The following is a 22598-nucleotide window of genomic DNA, read 5'->3' on the forward strand; positions in this document are numbered from 1 at the left end:
CATGAGGCACGAAGCCTGTTTGAAGGCTGCAGTTAAATATCAATTCCAGAGAGCGTGATGTTTCATGCTATTTAGAAGGCATCCTGGGATATTGTCAAGGCCCATTTATGCAATGTTCTTGGCCTTATAGAGATCATTAAGGACCTATTCCCTAGTGTTAGAAGTGAGAGTTATATTTGATGACATTTCCTGAGGGGAGGCTGTGGGAGAGAGAGGGATAAAGTTACAGCTGAATTTGTATGCCAAAAGATTTTCTATATCTTCTAAGTTATAGGGTGGCTCTATTAATAATGTACTCTGCATACAATTATCTATCGCCTTTGAGATTGCAGACATAGTTGTCCGTGGCCTGGGAGACCAAACTTACCTCCAATTTGGCTTTGTTAGACATTATTTGTCCTTTGTGTTGTTTGCTTAGTTTGATGAGAGTGCTTTTATGCTACTGGGTGTTGTATCTCCTATTTTTTGCCATGATGTTCTTCCTTCTGTTATACATCCTATTGATGTTGTAATTCCACCAGGGTGGCTCATTTTTTGAGTTCATTCTGTACTTATTCTTGGCAGGTACAGTTGTTTCTATGCAGCTATTAACATGTTTGTATAGGGTTTCTGTGAACAGTTCCATGTAGGCAGCAGTGTTCGCAGGGTTTAAGGGGGCTTGAAATTTTGCCAGGTTATCATTTAACAGTAGAGTAGTTTGTGAACATCCCATAGATTGCTGTGGGTCTGGGTTTTATTTTTACTTCAAAGGAAACTATTTTGTGGTCTGACCTTACCAGAGAAGACATTACACTAGGGGTATGAAGCACTCTCCCATGTTAGTGAGGACCAAATCCGGTATATTTATGCCCCTGTTCAGCATACTGACATTCTGGGCCAAGGAGTTTTTGTTTACAAAATTCAGGAATTTCTGTGCCTGCATGTTTGGTGTCATCTGCGTTTCATAGTTAATAGTAGAATAATTAAAGTCACCCATGAATATGGTATTGGGTTGAATGGTGAATGTTCCCAGTAAGCTTAAACACATATTATGGGTTTCCTGGGTTATAAAGAGGGACCTACAGCTTGCAACAAAATGGTTATGGGGAGGCTCAATTGCATTGTCCTGTTTAAGCAGTCTTGGGGTATATTTATTTTTTATGTAAATAGGGACACCTCCAGCTTTGTTCCCTGCATATGTAGTAGCTGCTCTAAAATTGTGGAATACACTATAGCCTTGCACTGCCATGGTGCTGTCTATGCCATTAAACTATGTCCTAGTGACTGCACAGACAACAGTGTTCTCTAGGACGAGTAGAGCTTGTAGGTAGAGGAGTTTCTTGTTTAGACTCTCAGCATTGATAGGACAGGTATGACAGTATGAAGGACTATTTTAAAAATTAAGGAAACACACATTAGAGTTGTAGCCCTTAAAAAGCACAGTTTAATGGAAGGTAAGTGTGGCAGATCCAGTCTGGAAATTATTCAGGAGGTATACTGTCCACTGAAGTATTCTTCAGCCAAGTGACCCTGGGAGGTGATAGGCACTGTCAAAGTGATGCCCACCTTCTCAACTCTACTTACATGTGGAAGTGGCTGTATTGCAGTAAGTTATATCTATGGATTTAGAGACACTGAACTGACACATGGGATAAAATGAAAAAATTGCACTGAATGACAGAAGTGATCGATTTGAAAAGAACAGTTGTAGTATAATGAATGTCTGACAGAAGAAGAATAGACCGGGATCAAAGTGATGACCACATACTGTACACACATTTCCGTCCCCACCTCTTAATCCCCTGATACACTAATTCTCAACTAATCTCCTTTCTTCCTGCACTAAAATGTTAATGAACAATTACATTTTTTATCCTCTGCCTGCTGTTTTCATTCTCATGTCATGAAAGAGTCCTAAGTAGATGAAGTTAGTTTTAATTTTCTGTTTCAGTAATGCAAAGATGCCTACTTTCAACTTTTTTTAAAAATGTTAAACTTTGTAACAATTCATAACCACTGTATGATACTTTTGATTGTCTTTGTGTATGAATTCATATGGTTACATTTTGTTTCTTCCTTCTATTGTCTATGTTTTCGGACCTTTTCTGTCTGAGCTTCCACTGAAAATGGGCATCAAGTTCCAGTTAAATGCACAAAAGCAAATAAAATAATATATAAAATAAATAGAAAGCATGATCCTCATCCTGTAGTGTCTATGCAGTGGGACCCTAATATATGAGCAACAGCATGTCCTTTTATGTCTGTGACTCATGGTACATCCATACCACCACATAGTAGCAAAACAACACAACTCCCCGTTATGGAAGTATAGGCCATCTTTATGTATATCCTGATTCATCAACACAATATTGGAAAACTCCACTCACTTTACATATCCTATTCATGCTCTAAGTGATGAGCATATATTTCTTCTTTGTATACAACATTAAAACTTTAAACCTTTCCTTCCATGATACTAAGCCAGTTTATAATGTAAGTCAAAATATTTAATTTAGTAATATTTGATTTTACTAGTCTCAAGGGTATGTGCCTTACTGGGGACTAGTCCTTACCTGCCTGACTGACAAAACTTTTGTCTGTTACATTTGAGAAAATTATCTTATATATTTGTAATTCTTTCTAAATAAGAAAGTAAAATGCACTAATTCCCAGTTTTGTAACTAAAAAGCTCAAAGAAGCTGATATTATAAACAGATGAAATTCCCAGGAGAGTTGCTCAATTATTTTTGTCTTTAGAGACATTCAACAGATTTAGTAGTCATTTAGGCTACAAAAGCCAGTTCCAAATAGTAAAGTCATTAAATAACTGGATGAAACTGGTAACAAATTATCATGTGCTTTCCAAACCAACTCATAGACTTGTCACTTGCCTAAACCAAGTAATATACATATATGATGCAACAGATGCACTTAATAGGATCATAGGATCATATAGATTACTAGGCTAATGACCCTAAAATGTCATTTTAGGCTTAACCCTGACGTCCAGTTTTAATGGACCAGTATGGATCCCATAGGTTTTATGCAGGGCATGTAGCACTTAGGTGTGGGTGGTCACACATTTACAAACACTCACTTTCTAATAGAGATATAGGTGCAAGGCTAGGGGCAATTTTATGATTCCCCATCCACTGATCCAGGTTGCACTTGAATGAGAGTAGGTGAGAACTTTGCTTCACCTGAATGGGAAGTCTGTTCCAGATAATGGATAATCTCTGATATATATATATATCTGCCTCTCCAACATGTCTTATTTATGTTGCAGGTGAGGTTGGAATCCCTAGACTGAGTATTTCTGATGCTATTTGTTTTGTAAGTAACAGGTTCATTGAGGTTGGATCAGAAAATGCTTTGTAAGCCAGGTGGTAGATCTCCTCTTAGCAGTCTGTTAGAGACCAAGTATAAGGATAACATTTTGAAGCAGTCTGTGTATGACATGTAGACTATGCTATGTATTCTTTTTGTGAGGAATCTCTGCAGACACTCCAGTTTTATGCTAGGTACAATGCAAGAATGACATCTCTAGACCTAGACACCAAACCCTTGCACAACATAGAATTATTTTTTTACTACATTAGATACATGCCAGTTCCCAAATCCCTGACTAGTGGATCTACCATTAGGGTTGTATTAGCAATGTAGTATTTGTTTGCTGTGGCGGCCTCTTACCAAATGCAGAATATTACATACTTCTGGAATTTGAGTTTTAGGCCATAACTGTCACTAGTTATTAATATGTGTCAGGCCTTCTTAGAGTATTTATGTCACTAGGAGATTCTGTGACTGCTCCTAGTTAACAATTGTCTGCAAACTCAGACAACCAGAGGCCTTTTATGTTAGCCTTGATGTCAGAGAAGTAGATGCCAAAAGAAGTGGCCCCAGCACTGAGCACTGAAGGAATCTGTTAGTGACCTGCCATTTAGTGGAAGTAGACTCCTACATCCTGACTTATTTGGTCATATCTGTGAGCCAGCTGGCTATTCAGCATATGGCATAAGGGTTTATACTAGCTCCCTACTGAAATATTAGTACTCAAAATGTCGAGTGCTGACATGCTGAAAGAATAGATAAAAAATCTGTGAGAAGAGCGAATCTCAAACATCTCTCCTGTCCTCCCAAACCCCCAAAACCTATATATACTAAGTCAGAGATCACCATACCTCAGAGAAAAGGGAATATTCCAGGAAATGTCCATCTTGGGCTTAATATATCTAAGTCCATTTTCAGCCATTTAGTCTCCATGTTTTGGGACTCACACTAGTGGATCCCAACATTTCAAATGGTCACTGTTTATAATTAATTTTGTAAGCTTATCTACAATGCCCGAGTGAGGTATCATATCAAATGCCTTGGACAGGTCAAGGTAAGCAATATGCATCATTTTGCCCTCATCCTTTTATATGGAGACTTTCTAGAAGTCCACCATGATGAGTAGGCATGACCTACCCTTAACTAATCCAAACTGAGTTGGATTCAGTGTTTTGAAGTTACCGATGTTGTCATTTATCATATCCATGATTTTTATTTCCATGACTTTACATGTGAGACTAGTCAGGCTTATGAGTCTGCAGTTTCCTGTGTCCATGGATGGCCCACCCTTAAGCAGATAGGTATCATTTGAAGTCCTCCATTTGTTCTGCATGTAGTCTGTTTGGAGGTGCTGGTTCAATTGTGATTATAGTGGACCAAATAGGTTATCTTTCATGCTATTATGGAGGCAACTTGAGATATTATCAGGTCCCATGGATGTGGTGTTTTTCACTTTGTAGAGCGCTTTTAGGGCATGTTCCATAGTGATAGCTGGGGGGAGTTATGGTTGTGAGTATTTCCTGAGAGGCTTGTGGTGGTGGAAGCAGAGAAAAAGTGCAGATTAATTTATTGGCCAGTAGATTAGCTATATCCTCTTTCTCAATAATTTAAAGTTAGTTTGGCACATTGTTGAGTTTAAGGATATAGCTGAAGGATGCAGTATGACTGTCCTTAAACTGGGTGGCTACTTTTACCTCAAATTTGGCTTTGGTAAATGTAATTAGTGCAGTGAGGTGCTTATTAAGTTTGCTGAGGGAGTTCTTGTCTTGCTGGGCATTGCACTTCCTTTTTTTGGACATAACTTCATCTTTTATATACAGCCTATTTATGGTGAGACTCTGCCATGGTGGCTTGTTTTTTTTTTTAACTTGTCCTGTGCTTATTTTGGGCAGGTATCACTACCTCTATGAAAATATGTATATGGCTGTGCAGGGACTTTATGAATGACTATGCATAGACAGTGGTGTTTGGGGGGAAATGAAATTTTGCAAGGGTGTCACTTAAAAGATGGAAGTTTGCCTGGAGATGATTCCTAAAAAGGTGGCACGGTAGATAGCACTGTCACCTCACAGCAAGATGTTCAGAGGTTTGATTCTTGGCTGGAGTGCCTTCTGTGCAGACTCTGCATGTCCTCCCTGTGTTTGTGTGGGTTTCCCTCAGGTGTTACAGTTTCTTCCCACATTCCAAAGACATGCAGTTTATGGAATGGACACTATAAATTGGCCATAGGTGTGCAAGTGCATGGTGTAGAGAAACTAGCATGACAGGACTAGCCACCCAACAGTGTGAACCTTGGCTGTACTCTGTAGATGACTGTTACTTGGGAAGTGACAGTCCAACCAAATGTGCAAAAATTGGAAAAAGGGGTTTTGGATAGATGGATTCCAAAAAATTCCAGGGTTAGGTTGTGTCTGAAGCTTTATTTTTATTTCAAAGAAGACAACTTCATAGTCTGACCTCACCAGTGAGATTGGTACACGCGGGGTGGGGTGGGGGGTCCAAAGTATTCATATCGACAAAGTCCAGGAATCCTTACGCCTGCATGACTGAGGTCATGTAAGTTTCCTATTTTATAGAAAGATAGTTGAAATTCCCCATGAGTATAGTGTTGGGTAGAATGGATAGTGACTCCAGTTCATTTAAGTAAGTGATGTGTATTTCTTGGGTCATAGTGGGTGTTCTGTAGCTCTGAAAGATATGATGTTGGACTTTGCTTATTGTGAGTTATACATGGAGAAGCTCAAGGGCATTGTACTGCTTAACCAAAGATGAGATGTAATTGTTTTTTATGCAAATTGAGGCACCTCCACATTTTGTTCCTTTTTGTGTAGTAGCAGGTCTAAATGTGTGGAAGACATTGCAGCCTTGCACTACTGGTGTGCTCTTCGCTGTTTTAAACCATGTATCAGTAACTACATAGACTTCTGTTTGTATTCTTCAGAGTGAGGAGAGCTTACAGGGAGTAGAGGATTTTTGTTTAGACTCCTGGCATTAAGTAGTATCACCTTTAGATTATCAGGGGTTGGTTTAGCAATGTCAGATGGTTTATCAGGGTGGAAATGCCTAAAAAATGCACTATGGGGTAGATAAAGTATTAGTCAATATTCAAAGGCCTAGAGTGGACAGGTTCAAGCTATCCTTGGTGTAGCAGCATACCAGTCATCCATATCATCACATGCTAATAAATATTGTACCCCATTCAAATAACACCAAAAACTAAGCCAATTATCAAAGTTGATTATCTTCTGCTCATCCTGTGGCTTCATACTTGGAAAAGATAGAAGGGTGCTCAATGCTAGACTCATACCTACCTTAGCCGCATAGTCTGAGAGCTCCATCATGTGTCTCATCTTATAGTCCAGGGAGATACACCTCAAGTTAGTTACACTCACATGGACTGTCCCTGAATCACATTGGTTGTTGATCAGTCACCTGACTGCATGTGTAATGTGTTGGATTCTAGTCCGTGATAGGTAACTGCCTGTAATCCTGTCTTTGCTCAGCCTGGTGAGGGAGACTTCTATGTGTCTCAAAATGGAGTCTCCTATGACAAAGATATTGGACTTTAAGGCTGTCTACTTTATGGGCTTAGATGTTGACACACTGTGAGTTAAGGCTGAATGTGTCTTGGAGAGTGTTGCTGTAGTAGTGTGTTTTTAAAGTTGTAAAGTATAGTTATCATAATTTCTGTGTCAGGGAAGTTTGAGAATCTTAATTTTAAGGGTCTTAGCAAATGTGGGGGTATGTGCTTGTCCTGTGGTGTGTGTAGCGGGTAATATACTGAAGAAAAATAAAAAAGATAGTTCATGAAAAGCAATGTAATGTGCAAATGTAAAGCAAAGGCAGCAGAATGAAGAGACAAACAGAAAAGTAAGGCTGGTACTTAAATTTATCCCTTCTTGGAGTGTAACATGGCATTTTAGGCTTTGATTATGCTAAAAGGGAAAGTTTAGAGAAACAGCTATGCTGACCAGGTGGTCAGTGTTGGAATGTTACCTACTGTGATGTTGTAATTGATCTTTTCTTGAGCTTTTATAAAGGGATTGTGTACTTGAGTATTGCTTATGATTTGTTTAGATTTATTACTGAAATTATTCAGGTATTGTACACAGTCTTTGCAGTTGCATAAAACCTACAAAACACCACTTTTACACATTTCAGGACACTGTATTCCTAGTTTTGAACAGTTTCTCATGATTTTCAGGGAATTTTCCCTGGTGTAAATCTTTACAATATAGTGAACCCTAGATCTGATAAGCGAATATCCAGGTTTTAGTTAAAGCTATATTTCTCACCCTGAATGGCCATAAAATCAAGGTCAGTGTGGCTTTCCCAAACAAGCTTGCAACATTTTGTGGCAATGGTGCTATAATAGTTTTGCAGTATAACTTAGTATTTATTCGATTTGGTAAAGCACCAAACTATAACCGCTAATGGAAGTCTGGCCCCTAGAGCTTGTTTACATTTCATTTTGATCTTGCACACACATGCACATACACACATATATGTATATATGTATTTGCACTACAAGTACATCTGTGAGTACATTTTGTTGCTTTACAGCTGTGCAAGTGAATGGCAATGTACATTTTTTTGGGTTTCACTTAGTTCTGAAATTGATGTTGCATTCTGTTTGCAAAGATTGTGAGATAGTAGGTTAAGGAAGTTAGCCTTTGCCTCACTACTGCTCAGTCCTGAAGTTAGTATATTTAAAGATTATGTTGTGTGTGTGTGTGTGTGTGTGTGTGTGTGTGTGTGTGTGTGTGTGTGTGTGTGTGTGTGTGTGTGTGTGTGTGTGTGCATAACATCTGTTTATCAATCTATCAATATTTAGGTAGATGAACATGAACAACAAGCTTAAATACTGCCACATCTTATCCTGTTACAAAGACATGTACTAAGATATATAACAGTAAAGAACATTAAGACACAGGACTAGTGCCCTACAAACACAAGGAACTCTGTTCCTCATTTCTGCAGTGGTATGCATGAAATCAGCCCACATTCACGAGCAACAGGCCCAAAAGATACCGGACTTCTTATGCTTATGTTAGGCTGACCATGATGAAGTCTACTTCTCAGCTCAAGAATCACAGATAAAATCAAATATAATGGAAGACGGTAAATTTCCTAAATTAGAGTCAATTTTTAAATATTATTTTAATTCACTTAGAAATGTAACTAGAACACTTGGTTTTGCATTAACTTGCATTTTCTGAATGATAAGAAGTATAAACCTATAATGTTTAGCATGGCTGACAGACTGTAGTCCACAGTGATTTAACTGAAAATCAAAAATTTTAAAAGAGACAGGGCAATTATATGAAGCAAAATTAGTAATGTTCTATAAAACCAAGAACAATTGAGAGGTATGCATACCTTCTCAACTGTACAGACTTTTGCAGAATGTTCATATTTTTGTCTCATATTTTTGGTCTGTTCCTCATAAATTTTACATTTTTTCTGGCAAATCACTGAGGACAGAAGGCACTAAATAATGACATATATGTGAGTTTCAGGCTTCATATCCTTCAGAAAATGCTTGCTAGCACAAATCCTGTTATTCTAGCAACTTTTTAAGTTTATAAGAGCAATATTTGAAATCTGTATCTATGTTTGGGCCTTTGCCACCCCCCCCCATTAGTTTAGGCTTTGTCCAGATTTCTTGTTAAAAGGTTGAGATATATGGAGATATGTCAACAGTGTGTCAACAGTGTTATCACAAAGAAGATGAAGAAGTAAAACTAGGTGGCCCCCGCCTAATACCTGCCCCTGGAAACTAAGTGCTTTTGCAAATATATAACATTCAAAACAATTTCATTGCTAAGATACCATTAGCTAACTAACTGCATCATTTGTAAAAGATTATTTATATATGCATTTATGCATGCCTGTTGGTATGTATGTAAGCATGTATTTATTTAATTATTACTTTGGTTAATTGGGTTGATGGACAGGGCCATAAAACCTTTTCCACCAATACTGGGGCCAAGCAGGCTAAGACAAATATGCAATAGTTATACAATATAATAACAGCATAGCAGAAATATAATAACAATGATAAAATAAATGCAGGCAATACGATGTCAGGAGTCACATCAAGAGTTAAAAAGTAGAGTCATTTTAAAAGTGTAGTGAGTTGCAAATTAGTAGCATCTGCATTATGCAGCAGTCGGCTATTGAGTGACACCAAGATCTTATAGCTTAGCTCTGTAAACAGAAGATACAATTGTCTGTAATGTTAGATGTTTAAGGCATCAGTCAGCATTGCTAAAGCACTTATATTTATTTTCAAACCTGTTCAATTATCCAGGTCTATTGGCAGGTAACAAGAGTATGTGGTTGTCTAGCTATCTATATGCAGTCAGTTTTCTTGAGAGAGAACCTTTGATTTCATATGTTTAGTTTGTGAAGGACAGAAGACCAATAATATTCAACAAGTATTTTAAAAACGAGACTGTTGAGAAGAAAAGAAATGATGTCCTGACCTACACAGGGAGTCATTTTTATTTTTGCAGTGTAATTTCATGATCCCTATTGCTAGTAAGATGTCAAGATTAACAAATTTTGAGAGTTTTTTTTTTTTTCCTGTGGCCTGAATTAATGAGGTTTTCTGAGCAGAGCACAATTAGATTTTGTACAAAAGCTTTAGTTGATTAAGTCCTTTATTGACTTGAAACTCAATGTTCAAGTGAATTGAGAACTGAGCATTGAGGGGATGCCTAGGTATTTTTGTTGCTTGATTCAAAGAAGACTTCCCAAAGCACTTTTAATGAAGATATTGTGCATTTCCGAGTTTATGAAAAGTACCAAAAAGCATAACTATGACAGCTCCTGCACTGACTGTTAATTTGCTTTCTTGAGTCCAATTCCATGTAGCTTTAAAGTCATTTTGTAAATCATTCATGAGTGGTATTTTTTACTAGCTTTTGGTAAAGACTATAAACTTTACATCAGCAAAAATGATATAACTTGCCTTAGGAAGATATCAGTTAAGATCATTTATTAAGAGTAAAAAAAGAGCAATCCAAATATTGCTTCCTGATGGGCACCTTTGTATATTCTACCAGAAACAGATGTTTATCTAGACCAACAATTCTAAAAGGTCAGTCAGTTAGATAGCTCCTGACCTGCTGCAAAACATTACTAAAGAAACCAGTATCATCTAATTTACTAAGCAATATAGATTGATGTACTGTATCAAAAGCCCTTTTTAAGTTAGCATGCCTTGCTACATATCAGTAGAAATATGATCAAAGTTATAGATAGCAGCCAGGTTGCTGTAGTGTGATGTAAAGTCATGCCATCACAGAGGATATCACACTTTATGAAGTACTTCATTATCTGTTCATAGCCTATGGAATATTTCAGTTAGTGGACACAGGTCAGCAGTTGGATGACAGTCACTGGTAGTGACTGGGAGAAAGCTCTTCACCAGTTCTGGGGTAAGAGCATGTCTGAAACTAAAGGGAAGGGTATTACTGGTGAGGGAAATATTGTAGAGGAAAGTGTATGGCTTGTTGAGTGTATCATGGCCTAATCGTAGTATATTGGTGTGAGTGAGAGATAAGCCAGGATTATGTCTAAAGTGATTTTTTCTGCATTTTTTTTTAATTTGACTGTCATTTTGAAATAAAATGGTGGCTTTTATAGGATTTTGTGTAGTGGCATACATTGGGAATGATAGGTGGATTAGTGAATGCAGGAGTTGTGGTAAATGGGGGATTAGCTATGTTGTACTTCAGGTCATTGATAAGAATGGGACCGGTACTGCATATAGGACTGGTTTGGGGAAAACTGAGTGAATCCTACATTTGTATTTGCTTTCCAGAATAGCTTGGGTTGACTTAAATAGGAGACTTACTCTCTGACAACAGTCAGCATTAGCCTGGGTAGTGGAAATTCCAGTATCAGTTTTGACTTGTTGATAACTGACGTTTTTATTTGCATTTGTGAGGACACTTATCTATTCAGTCCATGCCTTACCTCTAAGTTTTATCAGTTACTGAGTCATACCTCTAAACTGTACATATTTTCACAGAATGTCCAAATTTTTGCCTCATATTTTTGGTCTCCTTTTCATAAAATTGTGGTTTTCTGCAAATTATTGGCAAATCATTGAAGACTGAAGTTAGAAAATAATGACAGACATTTGAGTTTCAGACTTTATTTCCTTCAGAAAATTCATGCTAATGTAAAACCCATTATTCTATCAACTTTCTAAGTTTGTAGGAGCAATATTTAAAAAAATGTCTATTTTGGGGCCTTTGTCCCACTTTTATTAGTGGCTTTGTCCTGATTTCTTGTTCTAAGAGGTTGAGAGGTATGCACTGATTAGTTTCAGTAAGACATGGAGTTTGTTTACGCTGTAGGCTTATTTTTCAGGTGTTATATTGTGTTCTGTATAGGAGCTTAAAGACTATATAATGATGTTGTGGGGTTATTGCAACAATAGAAGGGGACCTCAGTCTATAACCAATAATCAAAATGTAACAACATGTTCTTCTAAACCAGAAATACCAAAATAAAATACCAATATAGAATGCATTGAATAAATTAAGTGCTTTCATTCCACAGAAAATAACGTCAACAGAATAAATTAATACAAAACATGTGACCTTTATTTAAAACCACTGATTCTAAAAACTGAGATCTGACAGACTACTACCTTAGCATGTTACTTTTCATTCTTAATGCAGGTAAAATATAAAATTGGTCTTTGAGCCCTGACAGAATCTACATTAATAAAACTTGTCATATAAATCTCTGTTCAGGAACAAGGTCTCCCAATCTCCATTCCTGGGACACTCCCCGACTTTATTTTATTTATTTATTTTATTTACTTTTATATTGCATTTTGGACTTTGTCCGGTTCCCTGACGAGCACACTTTTGAATTTCACTTCCCAACTTTGTCTAAGATTAAAAATAAAAAGTTGTTAAACTCCTTACATGTAACAGAATGTTTAAATAGAGCATGCTAGAAAATGCTGGTGTCTGTGCAGTCACTGAGACATGGTTTAAGGCCATGGAGAGCACCCCAACAGTGCAAAGCTAGAAGGCCTTCCACACATTTTGACCAGCTACTACACTGGCAGGATCTAAAGGTGGAGGTTTCTAAATATACATCAAAACCAAATATACTTCAAGGCTGGTCAAACAGGATGATGCACTTGAGCTTCTCCACATTCAAATCACCATAGGCAAAATCCCATGCCACTTCCTTGCAAACTACAGATCCCCTTCTATGACCCAGGAAACACATAATATGTATTTAAACTTACTGAAGACAGTTACCATGCAACCCCATATTCATGTACAGGGCCAATTACTATAGTGCTAACTGGGAATCATGTATGACACCAAACATACAAGCACAGAGATTCCTGAATTTTGTAAACACATACTCCCTGGATCACAATGTCAATGTGCTGACCAGGGGCACAAACATACTGGATCTGGTCCTCACTAATATGGGAAAGTGTTGTACACTTCCTAGTACAATGTCCTTTCTGATGTCAGATCACAAAATGGTCTCCTTAGCAAGTAAAAATAAAACCCAGAACCTTAGCTAATCCTGGAATATTCTGGAACTATTACTCCTCCTCCTCTAAGGCTAACTTTCTACTATTAAGTGATAACCTGGCAAAAATTCAAGTCACACTAAATTCTGAGAACATTGTTACCTACATGGAACTATTCACAGAAAACCTATACAAGCATATTAATAACTGCATAGATGCATCTCAACCTACCAGTAGTATGTCCATAACTAATTAAAAAAAAAAAAACAAGCCACCCTGGTGGAATCACAACATCATTAGGCTTTTAAGATCATAGCAAAAATTAGAAGGTGTACTACCCAGAGGTATAAAAGTGCTCTCATCAAAGGAAACAAAAAACTTGGAAGACAAATAAATTCTACCAAATCCAGATTTGAGGTAAATTTAGGACAAGAACAACCACAAATTATTCTTTAGCCATGACTGCAGTCTCAAAGACAATACATAATTGCGTGCAGAGCTCATTGTTAATTAAGCCACCTGTACCAAGACGGAAGATATAGCAATCAGCTAACAGACAAATTCAGCTTTAACTTTACCCCTCTCTTACCCCCTCAAGCCTCCCCCAAGGAAATACCCTCAAGTATAACTCCTCCTACTATATTCTGGGGATAGGTCCTCAGTGCTGTCTCTAAGACCAAGAACACTACATCAGCGGGCCCCAACAATATCCCAGGCTGTCTTCTAAACAGCATGAAGCATGACCAATCAGGCCTTCTGGAATCAGTATTTAACCATAGCCTCCATAAAGGCTTCATGTCTCATGAATATCGAACAGCAACCATCATTCCTCTACACAAAGGCAGGTTGTCTACAGACTTTAGAAACTACAGACCCATAAGACTCAATAGTCTCATATGCAAAGCCACAGAGGAAATTGTCAGGGAAATGGTCAATAATGACATAGGAAACCTCAAGACACTGGATGGAGCACCGTTTGATTTCATTAATGGCAGGTCATGCCTACTCAGTCGGGTAGACTTTTTTGAGATGGTCACCAAAGCAGTGGACAAGGACAAAACAGTTCACATTATCTACCTTAATGTAGCTAAGACATTTGGCAAAACATGGGGTATAACTCTTGTGTCAGTCAGTGGATGGCCAGCTGGCTCAGACACAGGACCCAAAAAGTTGCAGTTGGTGAGTCCATCTGTATAAAAAGGCCAGTATCCCTCAGGGGTTGGTCCTGTGACCACTCATTTTTACCATCTACTTCCCTCAAGTCAAGGCCACTGTCAAGGGCCTCTGGCTGATCAAATTTGCAGATGATTGCAAATTAGGAGCAGTCATAGAATCCCTCACTCACCGACACTAATGTTTTCAAAGAAGGGCTTAAACAAACAAATAACTCATGTCAGAGCCATGGATCAAAACTAAATGTCAAAAAACACATAGTAGTATCCATTGGGAAGTCAGCCACCCCTGATAACTATCATATTGACAACACAGCCCTAAGAGTATGCCCAGTAGTCAGACATACATAAAGGATAATCTAGCCTTTGACCAACGTGTGTTTATAGCAGTGAGGAATTCATTCTATGTTGTGCAACCTATAAGCAAAGATGTGGCATCGAGGTCCAAGGATGTCATTGTTCCATTGTATTTAGCAGTTATCAGACCTATCATTGAAAACATTGTCCCCTTTGGTATGTACCTAACCAGGTAGAAAACTATTGGAACTTCCACAGAGTGCCCTATGCAGACCATCTCAGAGCCTTATCTCTGTATTCTATTCACATTAGCCTCTTGAGGGGTGATCTATGCCTGGCATAGAAGGAATTGTCAAATCCCACTCTGATGGATATCCTGCATAATTGTAAGACAAAAAGCACCAGATCACCCTTTCTAAAGACTTATGTGATGTAAATAAGACCCAGTGGAGAGAGAGGTATCTATCTCAAAAACTACCTCTTCTCTGTAACAGGGATCCTTGTGAAGCAGAGTTCTTTCCTAACCCAATTTAAGTGCAACTTGGACAACTGGATGTGGAAAAGAAAATTCATCCCTGATTTGGCACCTATGATTTTAACAGTACAGGCAGTGTGTAAATAGTTCATCTCGTAGGCCCCTGTTTGTAAATGTTTAATTTAAAAGCCCCTGTTTACACTTCCCAAGGGTACCAGAACTTATCAGAGATTTGAGATGCATGGTTAGGCTTAAAAATATCCCAGTGATTACTTGCCTTCTACACACCTATGAAACTAAGTATCTTGAACACATTATTTTAAAAATAGTAGTATACTTGAATATTTGTATATGTCATATACACTGATAAATATGTATGTGCAAGACTATAAGACAAAAAGGCATGTAATACTGACCTTGAAGCAACTCTGAGGAAAGTATCGTAAAACCATGTTACTAAAACTAAAGGGTTTGTATGCCATCATCTAGCTCACAGGGATAAAAGAAATATTTTCATTTCTGCTGATCAGTGTCTTTTATATTTGCTCTGCAGCCTCGGACTCCATTGAGGATTCCATGGATATATACTGTGATAACACGTTCAACAGGACTCCTGCACAGCAAAAAAAGGTAAGGCTTTGGTACAGCTTACATTAAAAAAAATTGCACATGTCGGGGTAGATATTTAACTTACTTTTGCCAGAATTTGCCATCCCATGGTTTTAGGTCTAAGTCATGCATAATTACTTGCCATTCACTTGCATTTTTACAAGAATGGTGAAATGGTAGCAGCGGTAATGTAGATAACTGCATATTAATATATAGAGAGTTTTCAGTGTGACTTCTGATGTTAGGGCAGAACCTGTAAAGATGAATACATTACAATAATTCACCTTTCATTTTCAGAATCTGAGTTGTTTAAACAGTCTGTTTTCATCATAAAAACTGTCATCTGCCTTACGCTGGTGACTGTCGGATTATTACGCATAAGTCTCTCTTGATCAAGTTAGGTTTCTTAAGTTTAAATGTGGCTTTGTGATCACTGTAAGTACTGCTGTCCTCAAATCAGTCATTGTAAAGCTCAGTAGATGGATTCAACAGGCTGTGTAAAATTAATTACAAAATAAACTTTAAGATTATTTTACAGTTATAAATATTATGATTGCTTACAATCATGCATGTTATTGAATATTATTTGAACTTCATGTATCTAGGTGACTGCAGTGGTGTAGCAGTTAGCGTTGCCACCTCACACCAAGTGGTTCTCTAGTTTGATCCTTGGCTGGGGTGCCTTTATTGCAGAGTCTACATGTCCTCCCTGTGGTCATGTGGATTTCCTCCAGGTGCTCCTGTTTCCTCCCACATCCCAAAGACATGCTGTAGGTAGATTGGACACTCTAAATTGGCCCTAAGTGTGAGTGCATGTGTGTGTGCCTTCTGTGGAAGGTTGGACGCTGGGCTGGCAACTCAACACCATAAAACCCCCCTGCCAATTATGAGCAGACAGGTGATCTGCTGTAGTGACCCCTAACCAGGAAAAGCCAGAAGAAGATTTGAACTTCATGTATCCACTGTTGTCATACCTCTCAATCTTTTAGTGTAAAAAATCTGGACAAAGCCTAAAATATGGATCTATTTAGTGACTCCAGTCCTCAATGGTTTGCCAGAAAATCTCAGATTTTATGAGGAACAGACCAAAAATCTGAGGCAAAAATTACTATGATGTGTGCTGAACATGAGGGGGGTATTTAAAGTAAGTATGCATTGGCAAAAACTTTATTGTCAAAAAGGATGAGCCTGGTCGGCCACTTCAGAAAATCTTAAGCCTAGCCACAAGTGATAGATGTGACAGGGTGTCAGACAAGAAGGTGGACTGATATGTGCATGTATGTGTATGTGCAGATAACTATCACAACACCGACACGCCACAAACCCAACACTCAAAACAACGACACCAAAACACCGAAAACGCACAAAACCGACAACTCACAAAACCGAACACCATAATACCGACACCCAAAACACCAACACACAAAACGTAAACTACACATAACACACAACTATACATGCACTAACCCTATCCCAAACCCTAGCCCTAAGGTCCAACACTACCGCACACTTACCCTACCAGCACCCTAACCCTAACTCACTTAACCCGCCACTAAACCTACATTCCGTCACTATCGCACACTTACCCTACCCGCACCCTAACCCTAAATCCCACACTATCTCACACTTACCTGTCCGCTCCCTACCGCTAAATCTCTCACTATTGTACACTTACCTGTCCGCTCCCTAACGCTAAATCCCTCACTAGCACACACTTACCTGTCCGCTCCCTAATGCTAAATCCCTCACTAGTACACACTTACCTGTCCGCTCCCTAACGCTAAATCCCTCACTAGCACACACTTACCTGTCCACTCCCTAACGCTAAATCCCTCACTAGCACACACTTACCTGTCCGCTCCCTAATGCTAAATCCCTCACTATTGCACACTTACCGACTCGCGCTCACACGTTGCCCATGTCGGTGTTTCGGCTGTCGGGATTTCACATTGTCGATCATCTGTCTCGTCGGTCTTCTCGTGTCGGTCTTCTTAGCGTCGGTGTTTCGGCATGTCGATGAAGTCAAGGGGACCCATATGTGCCTAAATATATATATATATATATATATATATATATATATATATATATATATATATGAATTACACTTAGTCGAAAATTATTCCAGGCATTTCACTTCACTGAAAGCTCACTTGGTCGAAGTTCATTTGGTCGAAAATGGAATATAGCCCCTGCCCCACTGTAGTGCAACCCTGGAGTGAGAATATTAAATGGGGGGGCACAGCCCCCCACATTGGGGGGTGTGGGGGCCACATTATGCCAATAGTTTTTACTAAAGATATATATATATATAAATGCATTTCTAATGGATAGACCTTCTTATACTAGTGAATACATTAAAATGATGTGGGGTGTTACGACCCCCACACCCAGCCCCCCACACCCCCTTATTTAATATTCTCACTCCAGGGTTGCACTGCAGTGGGGCAGGGGCTATATTCCATTTTCAACCAAATGAACTTCGACGAAGTGAGCTTTCAGTCAAGCGAGCTTTAAGTGAAGTGCAATACCTGGTATCATTTTCGACTAAGTGTAATTCGACCAAATGTATGGAATCCATATAAATATATATATATATATTTATATATATATATATATATATATATATATATATATATATATATATATATATAAATATATATATTACTTGGAAAGCTAAGGTTTTAATCTGTGCGAGAAATGCTGAACATAGCATCTACTCAGAAAGTGTGAGAGTAATACAGAAGACAAATGAGTGAAGAGCTGTTTAAATTTAAGCTGTATCCTGCAATTATTTTAAGTCTGATGGATGTTCAGTAATGCATTTTTCCATTTAAAGGAATCATTTTGGAGAGGTCATGTTCTGATGACCCACTGCTTCTTTGTAATATGAGTTATTTCAGGGAAATGGGGTATGGAAGGTTAGTCTGAATGCTATTATCCTGGCATTCTCCTCTGTGCAGTCTGACCTCAATTATTAACTCTACCTTTTTGTCTTGCTCTTTTATTGTAATCTGAGCTAGTTCAGTGAAATACACTGAAAAACAATATTTAGCAGTACGTTGGTACCCGAAGAGATTGTTTTTCTTTTCTTTTTTTTTCTTTTATTTGGTTGTCTGGATTTTTGTTGCTGATATGAAATAATTGCAAGATTCCTTTAACATATAAAACTTTTTTAAGCATTATCAGCTGGCATGATAAAAGGCTATTATTTAAAAGTTGCTTATCACCACTCTAGAATAAATTTTAGTGTGGGTGTAATCATGAAATATATACACGTAATCAAGACCATATGGGTCTGATCCTGATACATTATTTGTGTTTCTTTTGTTTTGAGGTTGGTGCATTGCTTTTTCTTGTCTGGTCTTCTGCTTCTAATTACCTGACAATGTATTAGTAGCAGATTTTATGAAGGTACGGAATTCAGTTTTGTTTTGAACATGTAGGAGATAAGATTTCACTCTCTTGAAAAAGAGAAGAGATACAATCATTTTTTGCTGAAGTCCTGGGTTACTACAAGGATAGTTCTGAATTAAAAAAAAAAAGTGAAGCAATTATACCAGAGAAGAAATTAAAATTTGTAATAATATGATAAATGAAATCAATATAATTTATGCTTATATTTCCAGATATTATTCATTTTAATTTATTAAATATGTAAAGAAACTTGTCTCCATGTAGGTGTAAGCTAACCAAATCACACTAATCAAATGAAACTGAGAAGTCACACTGACTTTAAAAAATGAATGGTATAGGTGTCTCAGTTGAGCAAACTCTGATTAGTTATAAAATTAAAAAGTCAGGGGTCTAGCGGAACTGCAGCAGATATAATGGCTTCCATATAATAACACTTTTATCTCATTTTATTTTTCTACCAGCATACAGGGATGAGTAAAACTGTTAAAACTGCATTTATTACTATAACCGTACTTAATATATCATTTCTTACAATGTTCATAGACTTCTCTGTCATTAATAACTGTAGTACTTGAAATAGCCTTTCAATCAACTGACCACATTGTTAAATCTTGAACATTTGCCCCAAGGTTCTGCAGTTTTAGAGTACGTTACATTAGGTAATGAGGCACAGAGTATGCAGTTTGAGAATATAAGGGTTGTATCATCTGTTTGCAGATGATGCTGTCTTATTATCCTCTAGTGACTGGAATCTCCAAAGTGAACTACAATGATTTTCTGTTGAGTGACCTCAGACAGCCTAAAAAAGCATTAGATTTAAATAGAGTGGGTGTATCTAAATTAAATATACTTTAATTCTCTAGTAGTGTTCTACTACCTTTAATGTCAATAATTGCTATTTTGTATATAGATTCTAAAACTTGTGCCAAGATAGGAAGTTTTATTTCTGTGTCAGTTGATTTGCACATGGAAACAAAATATGGATTCCCAAAGTTCCCATTACTATTTATATTATTACTTGCAGTGCTGCTATTTGAACGAAAGACTAAATCTCAGCATCCAGAGATTGATAATATCTGAATGCTCATACAAGAAAATTTCAATGTTTGTAGAGGATTTGTTATTATTTACTAGTATTTGTAAATATATTGCTTCTATTCTTTGGTGTGGGACTCACCTGGGGGAGGGGGCCATTCATTTACTAGCAAGATTAAAAATTAACCTCCCTACATCTAAGCAACATCCCATGGAAATACTACCAACTCACTTATAAAAGATTCCATTGGTGGGCGACACTAACTTATCTTATATCCTTATGCATTTTGGTTTGACTATTGACACCAATAATCTGGTGTTATCATAGTGAATTCAAGATCGCATAGAGGCCTAGAGTAAGGTCTCTTCCATTGGAATGACTTAAAGTAAATAAAATCTCAGGTCTTCACTCTGAAATTAATGATGCACTAGAATATTAACATTTAAAGTTTCTGTCGTCACATTTACTCCTTAGAATTCACTTAATGCACCATATATCACTGACAAACAAAAGTGGGCTTGGTTTTCCAGACTGGAATCTGTATTCTAAATTGACAGGCTTGAGATCTATAATGTACTCCTTAAATCCCACTGGTCTGATAGCATGGCTAATACTAGATACTATCATTACACTGTGCTTAGATGAGTTGTAGAAACATACTTTTTACTAGAGGTGGTAAATATTTCTGCTCGGTGCATAATATGTAGCCATCAGTTACTCAAATATATGTAAATGACATCTTCATATGTAGATACAGTTATACCTAAAGGTAAGCATGTGGTATTCACCAGTCCTGCACTTCAGTGTTGTACAGTAATTTTATTTCCCAAAAGTTTAAAACTTTGACTTTTTTTTCATCAAAATATCTAGACCACAGGAATAGCCCACATTTATGGAGGGATCTATGGCTCTTCTAGCACATTGGTTAAGATTAAGTATGTATACCAAAGTAACACTGGTTACACTTAGTGCAGTGGAGCTGGTAAAGCAGTACTTGATGGCAAAATAGAGTAACTTGATTCAGCAGCATTCAAGGTATTACTCTTGATCATACATTCACTTATTTTCAGAATTTTATTTAGTTCAGAGCCACGGGAAGCCAAAACAATGCTAAATGGAATGCTAGACTATTGTGTGATTCACATAGTTGAAATGTACTGTGTGTGTATAAACCTAGGCTCAGTTTGAAGATTGCCAGATCAGATATTCACATGCCTTTGGGATGTGTAAGAAAAACAGAGCTCTTGATAAAAGCCCACACAGACATAAGGAGGGCATACAGACATAATGGGGGGCATATAGACTCTGTACAGAAGGTACCCCAGCCAGGAATGGAACCACAGAACCAAGCACTATGAGGCAGCACTGCTGATTTCTAAAGCAATGTGCTGCACAAATATATGTTAAATGCAGCAGCAGACCTTTCAGGACACTGCTTCTTAGCTTTACATATACATATGTTGGTTACATAGAATTAGCTAAATGCAACATTTTGTAAATGTCTACATAACAAGAGGTCTTCTTAACTCATATCAACAGTACTGAACAACTGTTATTTACTCCTCATTTCACAATGCATTCACTAGAGTCTGTCCTTTTACCCAAGAACATATATCTTAAGATTTTTGGATAATTTGCATCTAGTACATCATGCAAAAATATGAAATGACTCAATCATTTTCTCTAAACAAGTAGTCTTATTCAACACTCCCTTATTAAAGAGGGTTCAATGTACATGGCAATTGATTATGCTTATTATTCTTGCAGATGAAGTGCTGGTACTGATAGCTGATTTTAATTATCCTACCATTGAATGACAAGTGAATGACAGAGATAGTAACTGTAAAAGAGAATTTATTGAGATTTTCAAGTGTGATAATGTTACACAATTGATTTTGGAACCAACTCAACGTTGTAATATCTTAGACTTGTTATTTATAGATAATCTGATGTTAATTGAAAATATTTAGATTTCTTCTCATTTAGGATTATCTGATCATTTGTCCTTTTCATTAGAAATAGCTGCTAATGGTAAACTGAGAGTATGGATTAAACATTATAATTATGGTCAAATTTATTATTATTATTAAAGAATAACTTTATATCTTTGGATTGGGAAGGGCTGGTTAAGTCAGTTAGTTATGATAATATATAATCTCTGTTGTATAACAGAGTAGTTGACACAACTTGCTATAGAACAGCAAAATCCAAAAATAAGTTCCCAGTATGGTGAAACTATAATTTGAACAAATTATATAATAGAAAAAAAGAGGGCTTCTTGTGTTTGCTGTAAATTTCCAAATAAGTTTAATAAAAAGAAGTTAATGTTGAGAAGCAAGGAACTATTGCTAAGTATAAGAAATGAAAAAAATAAAATATGAAATGTATTTGCAAATGATCACACAAACACCAAACAGTTTTATAAATATATTAATTTCTTCATGAATTAAACAAGTTATATTAATTATATTTTTGTAAATGTGTCAATGATTAGTGATCATAAATTGATGGTACTAAATTTAATAAATCTTTTACTGGTTTTGGCATTAATATGAGTGATAGTCTCAATTCATGGAAGAAAGAATTGATTATATGACAAAATGTCCTAATATTATTGAGGATATGTTATTAAGAGCCATATCCATATTATGCAGACTGTAAGAGTAAACATTTAGTCTACCTTGCCACATGTAATGACTATCCATCTTTCTACGCAGGAAAAACTAACTACAGTTTTAAGGAAAGGGTGTTGGAACATGTAAG

General features: G+C 37.1%; 1 protein-coding gene across 1 annotated transcript in view; it reads left to right on the plus strand.

Annotated features, from left to right (window-relative positions):
* Window positions 1-22598, plus strand: part of ARAP3 (ArfGAP with RhoGAP domain, ankyrin repeat and PH domain 3) — a 1205760-nt gene that overhangs the window by 470405 nt on the left and 712757 nt on the right. Inside the window, exon 4 of the mRNA XM_044069919.1 lies at window positions 15330-15406. Within this exon, the coding sequence (XP_043925854.1) occupies window positions 15330-15406 (77 nt within the window). The remainder of the gene's footprint in view (window positions 1-15329; window positions 15407-22598) is intronic.

Source organism: Protopterus annectens, chromosome 4.part0 (assembly GCF_019279795.1).
Source record: "Protopterus annectens isolate FY-2018-M chromosome 4.part0, PAN1.0, whole genome shotgun sequence".
Lineage (NCBI taxonomy): Eukaryota > Metazoa > Chordata > Ceratodontiformes > Protopteridae > Protopterus > Protopterus annectens.